The 18,443-nt window shown below is 36.5% G+C and overlaps 1 protein-coding gene across 1 annotated transcript; it reads right to left on the bottom strand.

Moving 5' to 3' along the window:
* Positions 1-1,065: 1,065 nt before the first annotated feature.
* On the bottom strand, positions 1,066-17,404 carry LOC145764611 (endophilin-B1-like). The gene is made up of 8 exons (XM_082576242.1): positions 17,248-17,404; positions 10,513-10,654; positions 8,136-8,264; positions 5,933-6,159; positions 5,475-5,564; positions 5,197-5,294; positions 4,776-4,947; positions 1,066-4,466 (listed from the first exon to the last, which is right to left on the bottom strand). The coding sequence occupies exons 1-8, from the start codon at positions 17,317-17,319 to the stop codon at positions 4,359-4,361; spliced, it is 1,038 nt and encodes a 345-aa protein (XP_082432368.1). The 5' UTR covers positions 17,320-17,404; the 3' UTR covers positions 1,066-4,358.
* Positions 17,405-18,443: the final 1,039 nt, after the last annotated feature.

Below are 18,443 nucleotides of genomic sequence, written 5' to 3'. Positions count from 1 at the left end.
AAATAACTAATGACTCCCTGGTAATACCTTCAAACTCAATCCTTGCCAAAAATACAGACCACATTACCAACAACACTGTCTGATGCATCCACTGATTGAATTGGATGACAAGACAACATAACACGTATCTTTATTATTTGATTGTTGTTGTTCTGATACTGTGTCATAGATAGTAAACAGCTGAGCACATCAACCCTAGGACTGGTAAAGACAAACAGCAGTTAATAAGTTATAAAAAATTTCTTTATTAGAAAACAGTTAAACCGTAGCCCACAAAAAAATGAAATCAAATGCTGGAAAATTCAGACTGTTTTTATTTAATAAGTTATAGCCTAGACCTAATTTCTTACTTTGTGCACTGTGCAGGCTTAGAGTAAAATGCCCGGATGAAATTCCCACAAAAGTGGTGCAGGCTATAGCATAGCCTATGTAGCCTCACATCTGTTGATTTTTAAAGTTTATAACAAATGCTTTAGTTGTTTGGCCATATCTAAATTGATAAGCTATCTTCGTGGTATTTCAGTTAAGTTTTGTGAGCATAGCATAACTCATGGTTGGATTGATTTATCCAATTTTTGCCAAATATTTTTACAAACAACTAGATTAATAGGATATAAAAAAAGCAAAAAAACTAACCCAGCTGGGTTTCAAAATTCTACCGATGAAGAAATGTAGGCTAGTGTGTTGAGTGTAATCCTAATGAATACCTGTAATAGCCTAAGTTTACCTCAGCTCGCCAAATGCATTATTTTACATTTATTTTCTGCAAATACTAACTCGAAACTTAGCATTCTGCCTAGATTGCGATACAACACGCAATAGTTTCCAAAATCGATAATACATTTTACATTCATTGGAAAATATTAATGCATCTCATAAATTATAACAATTATATAAAGTTTTTAAACTGATGAGATGCCGAAACATCATGATAAGATTGATTTGCCCAAATGACTGGACATTTTTGCTCAAATGTGAGACGTTTTTATCCAGTGGGGTAGCGACCGCCTCCCTTTTCTCCATCTCCTACGGCTATGCACTGCAGACACAAATTACTACGGCATGTTCATGTCATTTAATCAGTTCTGCACATTCTTTAGTCATATGTCACTATTTATTAAAAGAATATCCAGTCACTCACTTACGTTTCACCCAGGGATATCTAAAGAAGGGGATACGAAGGCTTTTATTACGTCTGACAATAGAAGGGCTTTTGTTTATCGTAAATAATCTGTGTTTATCGTAAAATGACAATTGGCACCGCTAGTAGTTTAATAAATCTTATTATAATGACTTGCATTGCGCTATTAACATCAGGCCTGGATATTCACAGCATGCTCGTGGTTGCTTGTTAATTCAACTACCCATATACTTGCTTTACATCTAGCCTCCTGCAAAGGCTTTGTTATAAAAAACAGCTTACTGGTAACTTTTCAACTGTCTTTGTAAACAAGTATTCTTTAAATATACTCTACGTTACATTTGTTAACGGTCTTCTGTAGCTCGTTGTACCAGCTGCGCTACAAAACTTTCTAAGATTTTAAAAAGAATCACATGTTTAAAGCACTACAAACTACCGTCCTGGTAGTGTCACGAGAATAAGGCAATCGCTGCGAGCCTTCATATCCCCTTCTCTAGATATCCCTGGTTTCACCACGGCAACAAGCATGTAACAAGTGGCAATACAACAAACAAAAATTGCACAGACATATCGCAGTAGCCTACGGAATGAATAGAGTACAAAACAGCCAAATGTAGGCTAAACAAAAATCATGACTTTTTATCAGCCTTTTGACTCGAGAAGAAGTTGATAGTTTTTGAACAAAAACAGAAGTTATTTTACAAACACAAAGCTCAATCAAATCTGCAATTTGTAAACGTTATGTTGGTAAACGCTAATATTAGGGGGCATGTTTAACTTAACATTTCCAACGTAAAACGAAGTGATATTGTTGACTGAGAGACTTGGTAGGTAACCCTGATTTCAGTTTGCATCAGAAATAAAAAGTGCTGGCACGAGCAGAGTGATGTAATAAAGAACTAGTCTGGCGCTTTGTCAAAAACATTTTCACATTCAGGCCTCTTCAGGCTGGCATGCACTCATGCTTGTGGTTGGAGTGAGATTACACAATAAAAAGCAGACTTTGTATCGGGAGCATCAACGCGACAGCTAATTCTTCACGTTCATTTCCTAAGCTTATCAGTGTTCATGTAAATTTCATTCTTAGACAATAAATTTTGAGATGTTAAATCCGATGAACTCTTTTTCTTCGTAATCTGAACAGCATCAGTGAAACAAAGCAATCAAGTTTGAATAAACACTTTTGATTGAATCAAACTAATACGTTTGAACAACGTAAATTTCGAAACAAAGCGATGGAGTTGCAAAACTCTAAAAATAAACACATAAACGAAGAAATATAAACAATACATCTATGAAATCAATTACACAGACCAATCATGAAAGCGATAAACCTTTTGTCTACTACTATTTTGCCATTAGGCCTATAAGGCGAATGTATGTGTTATGTATGTCATGGTCAAAAATTATAAACAGGGCGCTATACGGGAAACACACACTTTAAAGCCTTTTCTTGATTTAAAACATGGAGGGAAAGCGAACAAAGTTTCTTTTTAGTGTTTTGTGTAAACGTTCGGTTAACTTTCAAAAAGATTAGACAAGTTTGAAAACCACACCGCTCTACAATTCCAAAGGTTTAAACAGGTTGAGATCATCGTCTGAGATTCGTCTTTCAAGCATGCAATCTATAAAACTGGGTCACCAAGCAATGTGAAAGCATGCAAAATATTCCATGAAAATTGCCGATCAAATTGGAGTTTTTCTTTTTTCATAATGCATCATCGCAAGCGCATCATGCAGTTGAAACAGCAGCATTGTCTTAAGGTAATTTTTCCGAACAATTGTGTTCGGTTTAACAACCAAAAGCTGATAAGATTAGGTCGAGAAACTTGTGCAACAACAACATCACGATAATGGCAAGCTACGGCAGTAGAAATAATAGAAAAAAATGTCTATGATCAATTAAAAAGTTAATCCTCATCTGAAGACAGTCACAAAAACTACATGAAAATTTCATTTTATTGTGAGTTATAAGCTTTAAAACTTGGCTGGATGTGAACGAGCTTTTGTGTCGGTATTTCAATAGTTTACAGACGGGCATCTACTGTATTTAAATGAAATGTCGTTTCCAAAGAAAGGCTTTAGACATTAATCACATTGTTCAAAAATGTGTTGTTTAAATCTGACCTCACACGTGCTGGTGACAATCGTAAACAAATGATAATACGCCCAAAGATTAAAAAAAAAATAACTGAATGGAAATGATCAAAAATGAAATCTGTGGGATCTTAAAGAATTTTCAGACAAGATGACTTGTGTACAAAAGACAAACTTATTTTAGAATCGGAAACAAACTGAAATTATATTGGCAGAGCATTGAGAAAGCGATAGAAAGCTATTTCGGCTTTCTGGGCCTCATCAGTAGCAAGCTGATTGATCACGTGATATCCACTACCACTCATCACCATCGAAAATCGATTGTTTTTCTCTCCGGTTGTAGAAATAAAACATTCAACTGTTTTAAGATAAGCACAGCTAGTAAGCATAGACAATTAAACACAACTAATTTTAAAATGCTTCCAATGAAAGAGCTTTGTTCAAACTACTCAGCTGATGATTTACAATGAAAAAGCAAAGATATGTTTATGAAGAGAACGTGGACATTCAGAGCAGGACTGGCAAGGTTCTAAGTAAAAGCATAATTTTGCAACGTTTCTTAAAAGGCACGTTGATACAACGAGCAATACACAAAGTGGGCGTGTTGCTAACCTTGTGTGCACAATTATACTAACTGCTAAATTCTTCCTAAAAAGTATACATACATTTGTTCAACATGCAATACAACGTGTAAATTTCACGCAAGTACGTCAACAAGAAGAAATAAACGGTAAGTCTAAAGCAAGGCAGTTGAGTCAACAAAATACACAATTTACAACGCAAAAATAACAGTGTAATAACTGAATGTGAGTGGGTGACAATATGTTGGCAAAGTATCTACCAACGCTTTTCTATACTTCAACAACAAACCAAAAATATCCTACACCGCCACACATAAAAAAAACAAACACTTTGTTAGCGAAAAATTAGATTTCTTTAAACTGCTGATTCAAAAATCGAGTCTCACAGAATGTCACGTCGCTTGGCAGAGAATGGCGCGTGCTGTTTGTTTCGAACAAATTTCTAGGTTTTTGATCAAATGAAACGTTTTCCAACGTTAAAAATGGAAACTTGACAGTGATAGAACGTTCTAAACAAGCGATTAAGACAATTTTCAGAATTATTGAAGAATGGCAATGTACGTCACGGGGACTTTCCCATTGCTATTACCTCGCTGTCCCATCATCCAGTCTTTGCCCAAACCAGGTGCTTCAGTGACGTGAATTATCTGAAATTATACATATATGCAATGTAAAGTTTAAATATGTTTGCTAACAAAAAACATCAATAACGATGCTTTTGAAATATTTTAAAGAGTTTTTAGTTGAAATTTTTTAAAATTGTTTCAAGGGCATCGATGGCAATGGTCGGTGAATCTCATATGTGAGCCTCATCATACCAGAGCTGTTTTGATTTCAGCTTGATATCAATGTAATAACCTGCCTCGGTCTTGACAACACTTTCAGGTCAGTTTAACTTTTTCTTGCATATTCGCACTAAAACAAAAGGTGATAAAATATGCAAAAACTTCCAAAACCTCGTCAGCTAGTAGCGAAAGTTCTGTTGTGTCGGTTGCATCATAGTCATATAGAACCCTCGCTTGCTTAGATGCTGCTGAAGAGATGGTGGAACCGTCAGCGATGTTACTGATCGGTATCGTGGTTCGTTTCGTCCCCGATCGGTTAAAAATCGGTGAAGGTACGGTGTGCCTGGAAAAGCCGTTTTTGTTACATTACAACTCGAGTATGAAAAAGTTCCTTTTTTTACATCGTTTCAACGTCACGATGTAAGTCATAGTAATTGATGATGGAAGAAGTTGTTGTGAAGGTTTAAATATTAATGAATAATATGATATTATTTCCTTTCAGAAAAGTTTCAATGGTTTAAAACCGAATTCCTTAAAGTTTGTACAAGAAAACAAGTGAAAATTTTTATGTGAGAATTAAACTCAAACTTACTTAAGTTTTCCTTGTAATTCCTTCATGCTTTGGTAGCATTTTGAGAAGTACTCAGTTTGTGCGTCAATGTATTCCTTTAAACTTCTTAAATGATGAGCCTTTAAAAAACACACCAAAACAAATTACCGAAAGTACAAGAATCGAATCAAAATAACGATGCAAGTTATTACGATTATTTCAAATAAACTAGCAATTAAAAATGCAACCTTCACTCGTCAATCATGACCAGAAACGGGTAAATAGAAGTGAAATCAACGCATCTTTCAGTGGAACCGCACCTGTGTACTGCTGACCCCTTCCAACAGCAGCCGAGTGATTTCCTGTTGTCGGTCAAAGTCGCTTTGAACAACCCGCAACTCATTCTCGATCTGCATCAACACATTATGTAGTAATTACAATTATGAGAACAGTAACTTTAATTATAAAGTAACAACAAATAAACGTCATAGTAAAAGTAAAAAACAAAATCAAATTCATGGAAAAAAATTTCCCAAAAATACATCAACATCAATTCGAGAACAATGAACGGAAAAACGTACCTACTTGGTGCAGCACATGTATTCAAATGTAAAATTTTGGGTTTCTTAATGTAATCTCATATTTCTAAACATGTTTAGTTTTTAACTTGTGCGGCTGCAAAAGATCATTATTCAGAGCAGTTAAGCTTAGATAGTATTCTTACAAATAGAAACGTAGCCTATGTACTACATTTCATACAAATATTACGTGTTCTTACGCTTTCTCTACTCTCTAATGAGGATGCCTTCCGAGCGCGACTTTTGCAAGCATCCAAATCAAGCCGCTTCTTTTCTAGGGTTTTCTTCTCTTTTTGGATGGTTTTGCAATCTCCTTCCAAGAAGTTGAACAGAGGCTGCAGGAAGTGATGCATCGTGGTGTGCATGAAACTTTGTTGCGCGTCACCTATTTGCATTTGAGTCTCCCCGCATTTCAGCAATACTCCCCCTGCGTAGATCGAATAGATTCACTGATTCGTAAGTGACAATTTGTTTGTCATCCAGTAGCTACTTATTATTACTAGAGACATATGACACAAGTTTAATTAAAATTGGCTACTGCAATCAACTGCAAATGAGTATCACGATTTTACAGCAAAACTTCACCGCACGAGATTTATCAGTATTTTGGTAAAGTCGTCAGACCACTCGGCAAGACTCTGATAAGATATATTAGACGGTATTTTCACCTTGTTAGTTGATGTGTGTAAAAAATAAGTTATTTTTGACCTAATTGCTTTGTCAAATGTCTTCTGAAAAGTCAGCGACAGTATCGGAAAATTTAGCCAACACTGATGTTTCACATTTGGCCGATACCACAGATGTCAATATACCCGAGCAGTATATATTATATATACCTATATTTAGCACAAACTTTATCTGCTGTTACAGAGTAATAAAAAAAACAGTTATTATATATTGGGACAGGCTACATGTCACTGTTTTTTTTTAACTGCCACTGACAAGCCAATACATTATCTCAGACAAAGTGTGAAAACAAGACGCATGATTTACATACAAGGATCGGTGTGTTAGTTGAAATTTTGATGAACTTTCCGAAATAGCACAATGACTTTGAATGAAATATGATACAACAAGAAGTGAAGCGTACAGTGGTGTGAAGATCACGCCACATTCAAATGACGACATGGACTAAGCCAACACAAGTCGGTGCGAAGTTCCATTCTTCAACAAAACTTTCCAGTTGATAAGTGACATATATAACAAAAGCAATCGCAACCGAAAGAAAAAAAAAACAATTCATTGTAATATATACGTATTTTTTTTATGTCAGAATAACCAAACTGCCAATAACAGAACCACGAAGATTAAGAATCTGAATTCTGAATTATATATATTGGAATGCTTTTTGCTATTTCAAGAACTCATACAATATTAAACAACTTCACAAACCGGCAGTAGCACACAAACTGTAATTTTATCTTCACTTTCTTCAGCATATAAATAAACGTCCTTTAGGTGTGACCGTGTGAGTGACATGTTTGTTGTTAACACTTTTATGCTATTATAAGTTAGATAGAAACAAGTCTTTAGTTTATGACGCGATCCGAAAGCCACGAGACTCGCGATCCGAACGCGCACAAGCAAGCGATAGACCGAGATTCTTTGCTGACAAGGTTTTGGTACTTTAGTACGGTGCATACATACATATAGTGTACACTATGCATACCATACTACTGCCTGGTGCATGCTATGCCAAGGTGGCTCATTGCTACCTCAAAGCAGAGCTTCAACTGTGAAAACTCATCAATAGCTTTCGAAAACTGCAAAAAGGTAAAGACGTCTCGACCACGAAATATGTTGGCCGGTTACGAATCGACACGCAAATGACAAGGTACCAAAGGGGGAACGAGAGCATTCAAATACTAGTAAATAGTAAATACTTTTCTTGGAAAGGATCAGCAATCTCAGCCTCACTAAACAGCGTGAGAATTAGAATTTCATACAATTCCGAAATGGAACCTTAAAAATTTGGATAAGGATTGTGTGTGTTATTTTCGTTTTGTATGGTGTCCAACAACTAGTAGGCCTAACGTGGAATGGTGGAAAGACATTGCAACTAATTCAAAACCGGGTATCAACTCAACTTGATTCTAACCATAGAAGCGAAAAATATTACATATATACCGTCAGAAGTCTAAAAACATATACGTAAGCGACAAAACGCAACTTCGACAATATCATGACAGACTAACGAACAGTGATGCGCGTCATTTAGAAATTAATAATTTTACAACATTACACTGTCTGTCACAAAACCATAAGCAATAACCGAGCCTCACACTCACGTCATTACGCCTCTCGCATCTTTCGATTACTGCGGCATTCAGATCATGGAGTTAGATAGTTCATCAATTATGTTGTTCATTCACATGCTTCATTAAAACAACAGTGCTAACTCACCGTATGAAGTCCCGACACCAACATCTTTGCCAGCTTCAGTCATAAGCATTCCCAGTTGCTGTGTGCTGTTGGGACGATCTGGTGGCTTGCGATCGAATTTTAAATATACAGAATCTTCCATTCGGGTGTCTAAAGCACAAAATCAAACACTTTGGCAGGTAATCTTACTGTAATTTGTATATATAATATATATTATCAACATTGTAAGCCTTTACTAGGAACTAGTTACCTTCTCATCATAAGCAAAAATTGCTTCAAAACTCACCAACAAATTCATGATAAAATAAAGTGACCCTTTATGAGCATTGACAGAAGTTAATTGCTATGAGTGTACACTGTGCAGTTCGAAATTAGCATATTTTTACTTCGGCAAAAACGTTGCCGAGGCCAAACGGCAAAAGTTGAAATTGCCTCGACAATTGCTGTGAACATTCATTACGGAAAGATTGTACCGTACCTAAACATGTTAAACGAGAAGCGAAATTCTAGAGTAGTCTATCACGACCGCATTGTTTGATTTGTTGTGATGTAATAATACCAAAAGTAGCGATAAAGCGAGCAACGCGATACGCACGCTGTTACGGTAATTCACGTTAAATTACTCCGGGGGGGGGGGGGGGGGAGTAAGTTAATTTTGGGTTGATTCAACGTTCGAGTCAGCACAAATCGATTTAATTTTCCGGCGGGTTATATTGCGTACCGTACCGGTAACAACAATGTCCAATAAGAAATTTATGTTTGTTTTACATTAATTCGACATCTAGCGACGTTGAATTATCATAAAATAACGCTAATTGCTCAACCGGTAACAAATTAATAGCTCCTTGGGAGTCCCTACGAGAAGATTGCCTCGGTTTACGTATAAGCTAGCTAACATAATTTCGTTACAATTTGGACACTGCGAACAACATAAAGTCTGTTTGATAAAGAACTAGTCAGAATCAGTATGATTAGATGCTGTATCAGCTGGACGAGACAACGGAAAGGGAGGCGCAATAAGGAGTAGATGCTTACAATAATTTGACGTCTACTGGTGTTAAATCAATGCAAATATGGTGATATTTCTATAAAAGATTCAATTCTCCCAGCTAAAAACATCCAGCAATAGTAAGATTGAATCAACATCCTAGTCTGGTGTAGTCTAAGAAAAAATTTTTTTTTTGTAATCTTGTGGTCCTTACAAGCACTCGTGTGGCTTCGGCATTTTTATTACCGACGCTAATGCGCCATTCGTTCATCTGCGTCGGCAATCACCCAGGTGATTGCCGATTGCCGACGCTAATTTCGAGGACTGGTCACTGTATGATGGATGCAGCAGCAATGAATGCCAATGGGAAAGGGTGGAAAAATTTGTGGAAGAGCAGTAGACTATCTCGGACAAGAACAGATTCAAAGTATACAGGCTGCAATAAAAAAATTAATTGAATACGTGCATTGTTTGTGGTCGAATGTATGTACGTTGCAAACTTGATAGCCAATCAGGTAAGTGATTTACGCAAAAAAATAATGATAGAGGTGACGGTCAGGGTGCACTTTAAAAAAAAATAGATAAAAAATAGATTCAATCAACAACTGAGGTAGGAACTTTAACATAGGGCAGTTTTTCTTACGAATCAGCAGATTGCAATCATGTGATATTGTGAGCATTCTTCTCGAAACATTTTTGATACAAAGCAAATTAAGTGAACGTTCGCCGTCGGCAGCGTGACTTAGTGGTTTAAGGGTTAGGAAAGTAGCCATATTGATCATGTGGGTTCAATTCCCACCCCCGCCATTAGCATATCGTACTCTTTTTTTCTTCTGTACGTCAACATAGTGAAAGAAGGATCTTAATGAGTGCAATCAGATGGGTTGACAAGGAAAAAAGTCCTACATTTCTTAACCAGTGCGCCCAGCGCACTGGTTCATACGGAAACTGTCCTGTGACAACCCTTTGAGGACCGCTGGGACATATGTGTCCCATGCAATTAGGCCGATTACCTCCCAGTTGACTTTAAAAATTTGCCACTGCTGATACCCTAACGTAGTATTTGATATCTACGGAATGGCCATTTCGGTGAGTCCGATCCCTTAACGGGGGATTTTTTTAAATTTTTTTTTAATTATTGGGTACCGTAGCCTAATTATCATTGCCGTTTTAGGGTTAGGGGTTATAGGTTAGGAACTCACCAAATCAGACTCACCGAATCGGACTCACCGAATAGTAGCAGACCCTGATATCTATGCTAAATTTTAGGATAGACATCCTTTTTTAATTTTTTTTGCGTAAGTGTTGTTTATATGACATATGAAGTGTAAACAAACAAATTCTACATAAATATTTTTTTTGGGAAAAAATGGTCCTCAAAGGTATTGCATACCAACAACTGAGACATACTAGGGTTTGGTTGCAAGGCAATTTCAGTTTGGTTTTTGAGTCGTTCAGTCCAAACTTTAGTCTTTTCATAGCGAAGAAGAAGGTTCTCAAAGTTTGCATCATACTCTGTTTTCTCTCCACTTCCAAGCATTTCCGCTGTGTACTGCAATAAATGATGCAAATATTAAAAACTCTACGGTGGCCAGCCCATGAGGAATTTGTTACCAGGCAGCGCAAAATCAAGACCAAATTGCTACAATAATTTCAAGGTTTCACAATAGCCTAACAATCATTAATCAACAGAGCCAAGTGTAAAAATGACAATTTTCTTTTCAATAATTACCATACCTGTACTGAATGTTTGCTGCCAAAAACACTCAAACCAAAAAAATAATTGCATAAAGCTTCTTTTCAATACAAATAAACAACATCAAATAAGAAAAAATACAAAATAATGAACATATGAGTGGCGTATTTGCATACGGGATATATAATCTGTAGTTTAAACAAAGCAAAATAAAGCCTTAAACCAGCCTTGCAAAAAAAAAGTGCAAAAAAGGTAGCCGACCCTTACTCTAGGCTGCAATGACCACTATTCTATGAAGTATCATCTCAGGCTAACATAAACTGAATCCATCAATCGATGGTTTATTTGTCAGAAACAGGAACATAGTACAAGTAAGCTACATGTTTCAAATACCGTATGCAAATAATACACACAATGCAAAAGTCGCACAAGTTCCCACTCTGATAGAGGACGAGATGACCATATGATCAACTGGTCAATCGTCACCCTACAACGAAGAAAGGAATGTACGCACAAACGCACTAGCTGAGAAGTATGCAAAATAAATCACCACTTAACCATTACCGGTACATGACATCTGGGCGAGACAAACTGGGCATACCCACTTGGGCAAGATTTTTTTTAGTCTGGGCAAAGATCAAAACCCTAATCTTATTCCTAACTCTAACCCTTACCTTCACCCTTCCTAACTTTAATCCTAACTCTGGCAACACGCCAGATTGTAACCATGGCATTAAGTGTGGAAAAATAGCCACTTCCTTTGTTAAATACAGTTGTTTGAAGTTGTAACGTTAATTATTGATGAACTAGGCCCGTAACTAGCTTGGAGCACCAGGGGGGGCAATAAGTATTCTAGAGGGGGCTCAACTTTTACCTTCCGTATTATGTACGTAAACGACATTTGTACACAATGTGGGTATATGTACGCAAAAATGTTAATCTTATTACAGCATTTACATTAGCATAGTTATCATAGACACAGTAGCGTGAACTGGCATTATAGAATCAATTGCATGCTGTAGCTTAAACAGTTATATATAATGACGACAGCATAGAAATTGAAAAGCAAAATCATTTTTAAAACATCCGACCATCAACTAGTGATAAAATGGATAAAATTGGAATAGAAACCGCAGTGAAATTTATGATTTTGTAGTTAATTATTTTGTTAGTTAATCCATTGCCTTTCATGGACTTTGAGTTCGTTTTACTTTTAGTATATATTTACATTTTCCTCTAATACCGATACGCCGCATAAATCAAAAAATATAATATAGCCTACTATAGGTAGAAAATAGGCGTTTATCTATGATCAAATAGGGCTGCAGTCGCTACACCTGTCACTCATCATTTTGTAAATAATTGTACAATGTGTACTTGTGTAGGCTACATTGCACCTCATTTTCTCTAGTGCAGAATCAACAATCATCTCTTCAAGATCAATCCAATCCTTTAATGATAATAGTGAGAATGTATTTCACACCATCACTGAAATGTATTCTCGCCATAGATAGGTTAGGTCCTACCTTGACAGAAGGCATGGATGGACTTCACTGAATCTATTAACAAGAACGTCCAGGTCTATTTTCTCGGTCATTTCTTTTTCAAACCACAACAGAACCAAGTTGTTTCTGAAAATTTTGCATTTTTGTGGGTGGTTACATGATACATAATTGCGTTAGACATTTTGCCAGCTATAAAACGTCATTGTATTTCTCTTTATAGACCTGCCCTGAGCTGTTGCGTCATTTTTTAATGAAATTGGGTTAATTTAGTAGGAAAAAGTGACGTCTTTTATTTGAATTTACGTCACTGATGAAGTTTGTAGTTATGTAACCACAAACAAAATGCGAAATTTTCAGCAAAATGAAATTTTCAGAAGCTGTGAGGAAGCTGAAGGAATAGTTCAAATGACTCCAATTTTTTTCTTAGGCTAATTAGATATATCTAAACAATATTGTATCTACCCAAACTAAAAATATTTTTGAAAAAAAAATGCGTTTTTGACCCCATTTTTTGATTTTGGGCCCCATGGGGAGGCTGAAGACAATTTTTACGAATCTCAAATTTTGTCATGAGCGTTTTCTCACTCATTGGCACCATTTCCCCACTACCACAAGAGAATTTAAAAAAAAAGTTCAAAAATGAGCCACCCTAATGTCCGCGGTGGCTGCCGTGAATTTCGAGGCCTGGATGGTCATGTAGGAACCGTTTTCAGACATGCAATTCCGCCTCTCATGGAATATCTATCTTCAGTTGCGTATATAGTGGAATGAGCGATTCACAGTCCAAGAAGTATTCAATTTTTCTTGAAAGGGCATGAACAGATGTGTAAAACCATGAATTGTCTACAAATCTGAGTGTCAAATCCAAACAATTTTGTCAATCACAGCATTCATCAGAAACTTTCTCAGATCCCTTTCCTCCTCCATTCCTGCAGCAACTGTTAACTTTTCCATCACCAGGAAATCAGTAAGGCGTGTATTTAGAGTGCGCTTACGTTTAGGTCGTAGTAGTGCTTCACCAGTTTCATTTATTTATGTTCTTTTGTAGCTATCTGATCATGCAATTTGTTGCATTCCTGCAGAAGTACATCATAGCCTATCCATCATCATTACGTAGTAACTGAATCACACTTCATAAGGAAGCGTAAAGGCAGAATAAGCAAAGCATTTTATGGCAAAAACAAGAATTATAAACTGCAAGTCAGCAAGTATAGAAGCATAGCCTAACTAGAATGCAAATGCCAAGGTGGTTGTCCGGAACTTTAGTAACGCTTATAGCAGGGGTCGGGAACCTATGGCTAACGAGCCATTATGGTTCTTTTGAAGACGGCATCTGGCTCGCAAAAAAAAATCTTCCAAAGTGCAAACCGCAACAGTTTTATCTTAACTTTTCATTACAATTTAGAGCTGAAAATGCGCCCAGAATGCACCCAATTAATTGTAATTTTTCATTTTCTTTTAATGGGGGAGACCCCCAAACCCCCCGCTGTTTTTCTCCTCTCGCTAAGACGCGTTCACACTTTTAAAACTTCACCAGTGCCACCACGTGTTAATTATATTAAGTGTTATAGCATTACCAGTACCGTACAGTACATATAACCTATGGCCCTGACGGAAATGTATTTCCAAAAATGTAGCTTTAAGGGCCCTCTTACTCAAAAAGGTTCCCGAACACTGGCTTATAATAATGCTTAGTTAACGCACAATGCTTACAATTAAACAACACAAGAAAATTGGGTATAATACTAAAATGTCAGCGAACAATTTAACTAATAATTAACATAATTTTTCCCAAGGAGGCCAACATTTTTGCAGGGGGGCTTCACCCCCCTGCGCTAGGGTGCATCATTTGCCGAAAATTTTTGATAAATGAGCCTAACTTTTTTTTACAAGTGAGGTTAGCTAAAAAAATGACTTGTACAAAATTTCACCCCGATTGAACAAAGTTTAGACCCCCCAGCCGGCCCTTAATTTTGGACTCCGATGTCATTTTTTCAACGTTTTTGCCACTAGGTGGTGCTATGTTTATGCTACATGCATGGGGTTACTTTTAAAAGATGCCCCTTCAATTTCCTCATCATGCTACAAAAAATTTTTTTTAAATCAGTCAAAGGGTCGTCAAAAAATGGGTAAATTGATGTTTTATTTTAGTCAAAACACTGCAGTACGACATCTAGTGGAGAAAATTGAATTCAGGATATCTGCTAAAGTTCTTATCCAAATAAAATAAAATTGGTATCTAGACCCCCATTTTCGAGGGTGGAGAGTCCATTTTTGCTGTTTGTTTTGCATTATTTGGCCACTAGAGGGCTTAATGCTCAGTTTCAAACTTTAAATACATTTGAATTGTTGCCATAAACTTCATTTTCACAGAAAATTATTATTAGGTTTATCCTAAAACTATACATTACACTGGTTTGTTATGTCTGACTTTAGCTTTAGAGAATCTATTCTTGAAACAATTGTAACAGAAGATGACAAAAGCATCAATAGAAGTAGGCTACCAACCGAGCATCAAGTCCTTCTTTGCTACTTGGCACATGGTCAATGTCCAAGTGTATCTTTTAAACGAGAGGCTGCGAACAAAACCGTAGATTCTGTGATTCCTTTTTTTGATAAAGCTGGTGTACCTAGGCCTAATGTTTATAAGCAAAAAATGGCTGAAGCTGTAGAAAAGTTATTGGGAGAGTTTGAAAGTTTGTTAAGATCAAAGCGAGTGCCCGAAAATCTGGAAAACCTAAAGAAAGAATCAAAATGTTTAGGAATAGAATAAAAGAAAAAAACATAAAGTTTTGGCCAAGAAACGTATGGAAAATGATGGCCAATGATGAGGACAAAGCTTTTTTGGAATCAATGATGTCAGACCGAAAAGCATCGCTAGCTGGAAAGGACAATGGCTGTTTGTGTCAAGAGGAAGAAGAAACTGGAAATGACCAAGAAGCTATGTAAAAGAAGAAAGCAGCATGAAGTAGATGCAGCCCACTCTGCCTCTGTTGTGCTCAGTGACAGTACTACTACGGACACAAGCACAGATGATGATAACGAATTTCATCAAAATTCCTCCTCCACTCAGATTATCAGGAAACACACAAGATCTGTGAAAATCGGAGTCAATGTCCATATCCCTCCTGATATACTGAAAACACCGAAAGTAGTCCTGGCCTTAGTACGCAACAAAGTTTCTTCTGCTATTTCAGCTGTGATGCATGAAATTATCACTACAACAGATGGAGATCCTTCCAGATTAAGCTTAAGTTACGCATCCACAGAAAGACACAGGATCGAAGCAATTCAAACAATCTCAGAAGAAATTGCTGATAATTGGACACCCCCTGCAATAGCAAATATACATTGGAATGGTAAGCTGATGGATGCATCAGATGGAGTAACAAAAGTTGAAAGATTACCTGTTTTTTAAAAACGCATCTTTAAATCTGGTCAAAATATAGGCTGTTGCAACAGTTTGTCTGGAATGGTATTTGATACCACTAGTTCCAACACTGAACCTCAAACGGCGGCATGCGTGGCCTTGCAAAATGCCATTTCAAAGCCTTTACTTTGGTTCGCATGTAGTCATCGTGTAGGTGAAATAAGTTTGAGCCATGTTTGGGATATTCTACAAATTGAAGTATCGAAGAGCCATGAAATATCCCTCCAAATAGATAGAAGCAATTCTTTCCTGCTATTCCTTCCTCAACTAAAGACCTCGAGTATATTAATATTCCGGAAAATTTGGCTACAAGACAAGCAATTATCAACCTCTGTTACAATTATCTGCAACAGCCATGCAGTAGGGGACTACAAAGAGTTGGTAATGTTAACCTTTTATTTTATTTTGTTATTTTATTCTTTTCCTAAAAATTTTGATTCTTTCTTTAGGTTTTCCAGATTTTCGGGCACTCTCTTTGATCTTTAACAAACTTTCAAACTCTCCCAATAACTTTTATACAGCTTCAGCCATTTTTTGCTGATGAACAGCAGGTACACCAGCTTTGTCAAAAAAAGGAATCACAGAATCTACGGTTTTGTTCGCCAGCCTCTCGTTTAAAAGATACACTTGGACATTGACCATGTGCCAAGTAGCAAAGAAGGACTTGATGCTCGGTTGGTAGCCTACTTCCATTGATGCTTTTGTCATCTTCTGTTACAATTGTTTCAAGAATAGATTCTCTAAAGCTAGAGTCAGACATAACAAGCCAGTGTTATGTATAGTTTTAGGATAAACCTAATAATAATTTTCTGTGAAAATGAAGTTTATGGCAACAATTCAAATGCATTTAAAGTTTGAAACTGAGCATTAAGCCCTCTAGTGGCCAAATAATGCAAAACAAACAGCAAAAATGGACTCTCCACCCTCGAAAATGGGGGTCTAGATACCAATTTTATTTTATTTGGATAAGAACTTTAGCAGATATCCTGAATTCAATTTTCTCCACTAGATGTCGTACTGCAGTGTTTTGACTAAAATAAAACATCAATTTACCCATTTTTTGACGACCCTTTGACTGATTTAAAAAAAATTTTTTGTAGCATGATGAGGAAATTGAAGGACCATCTTTTAAAAGTAACCCCATGCAAGTAGCATAAACATAGCACCACCTAGTGGCAAACACGTTGAAAAAATGACATCGGAGTCCAAAATTAAGGGCCGACTGGGGGGTCTAAACTTTGTTCAATCGGGGTGAAATTTTGTACAAGTCATTTTTTTAGCTAACATCACTTGTAAAAAAAAGTTAGGCTCATTTATCAAAAATTTTCGGCAAATGATGCACCCTACGGCCTGCGCCCCTTTTAGTTACGGGCCTGTCATGAACCTGTAGTCTATTGGCACTCTATTATTGTTTAGTATTTTTTAGATTAGGGTATACTAAATATGTAGTCGAAATATTGTTATTCAGCACCTGTAGCAGTACTAGCACAAATATTGACAAAGTCTTAAATTACCTGTCGTGCCCTGGAAAATATAGCAGTGGCATCGCTGGTGAATTGGCGCATATCTGGCAATCTAAAGTCCATTTGAATGCAATGCCTTCTTGACGCAATAGTTTAACAATATTAAACAGAAACGTCTGTCTATGTGTAATTTTATCAAACTATTGAAAAACAAACTTAAAAAAAACACAAATTTAAGTGTAGGCTTTCATCATCCATGCATGACTTTAATAGTCAACCTATAATGCAAATAACTTTTTATGAATGAATTTTGGATGGTTTTCAGAAAGCAAAATTCGTCATATTTACATAGATTCAACGAGACGTTGATTCAATGTAAACATAACGAATTTTGCTGTTTAGGATTTACAGAATTCAAAAGCCTTGATCAAAAAAACACCACCGTCATTCTGGCAGAATAATTTTGGAGCTTTCCGCCTAAAAAAGTTATCCGTGAATAAGTGCGAGGTATAAAATGCAACCAGACATACATTCGAAAAATCTTAAATAAAACTATAATCTGCAACACGTGCCACTTAAATTTTACATGCATCGGATTCAGTATTAAATTACCTTTCCAGGGATGTGCACCAATAGGTGCGCATTTAAAAGGAACTCCCAGCAGAACGCTTCAAAGATGGAGGATATATTTACGATAAATATTAAAATAATACGATTTTTGCATAATTGACACCTCTTCAAACATCTTGGAATAAAACTATAATCCGCAACACGTGCTACTTGAATTTTACATGCATCGGATTCAGTATTAAATTACCTTTCCAGGGATGTGCACCAATAGGTGCGCATTTAGAAGGAACTCCTAGCAGAACGCTTCAAAGATGGAGGATATATTTACGATAAACATTAAATAATACGATTTTTGAATAATAAACACCACTCAAACATCTTGGAATAAAACTATAATCCGCAACACGTGCCACTTAAATTTTACATGCATCGGATTTAGTATTAAATTACCTTTCCAGGGATGTTCACCAATAGGTGCGCATTTGGAAGGAACTGCCAGCAGAACGCTTCAAAAATGGAGGATATATTTACGATGAACATTAAAATAATACGATTTATGCAAAGTAAACACCACTCAAACATCTTGGAATAAAACTATAATCCACAATACGTGCCACTTAAATTTTACATGCATCGGATTCAGTATTAAATTACCTTTCCAGGAATGTGCACCAATA

Source organism: Aplidium turbinatum, chromosome 2 (assembly GCF_918807975.1).
Source record: "Aplidium turbinatum chromosome 2, kaAplTurb1.1, whole genome shotgun sequence".
Lineage (NCBI taxonomy): Eukaryota > Metazoa > Chordata > Ascidiacea > Aplousobranchia > Polyclinidae > Aplidium > Aplidium turbinatum.
The sequence above is the reverse complement of the archived record's forward strand: the minus strand, read 5'-3'. Positions and strand labels throughout refer to the sequence as shown.

Bases quoted from the DNA above. Each gene is read 5' to 3' on its own strand.
- LOC145764611 (XM_082576242.1), bottom strand. From the start codon at position 17,319: ATGGACTTTAGATTGCCAGATATGCGCCAATTCACCAGCGATGCCACT. The intron at 8,265-10,512 runs GTATGTCTCAGT...TTTGTGCTTTAG, and splicing joins TGCCTTGCAACCAAACCCTA to ACACCCGAATGGAAGATTCT. The intron at 4,467-4,775 runs GTTTTGGAAGTT...GTATAATTTCAG, and splicing joins TTTCGCTACTAGCTGACGAG to ATAATTCACGTCACTGAAGC.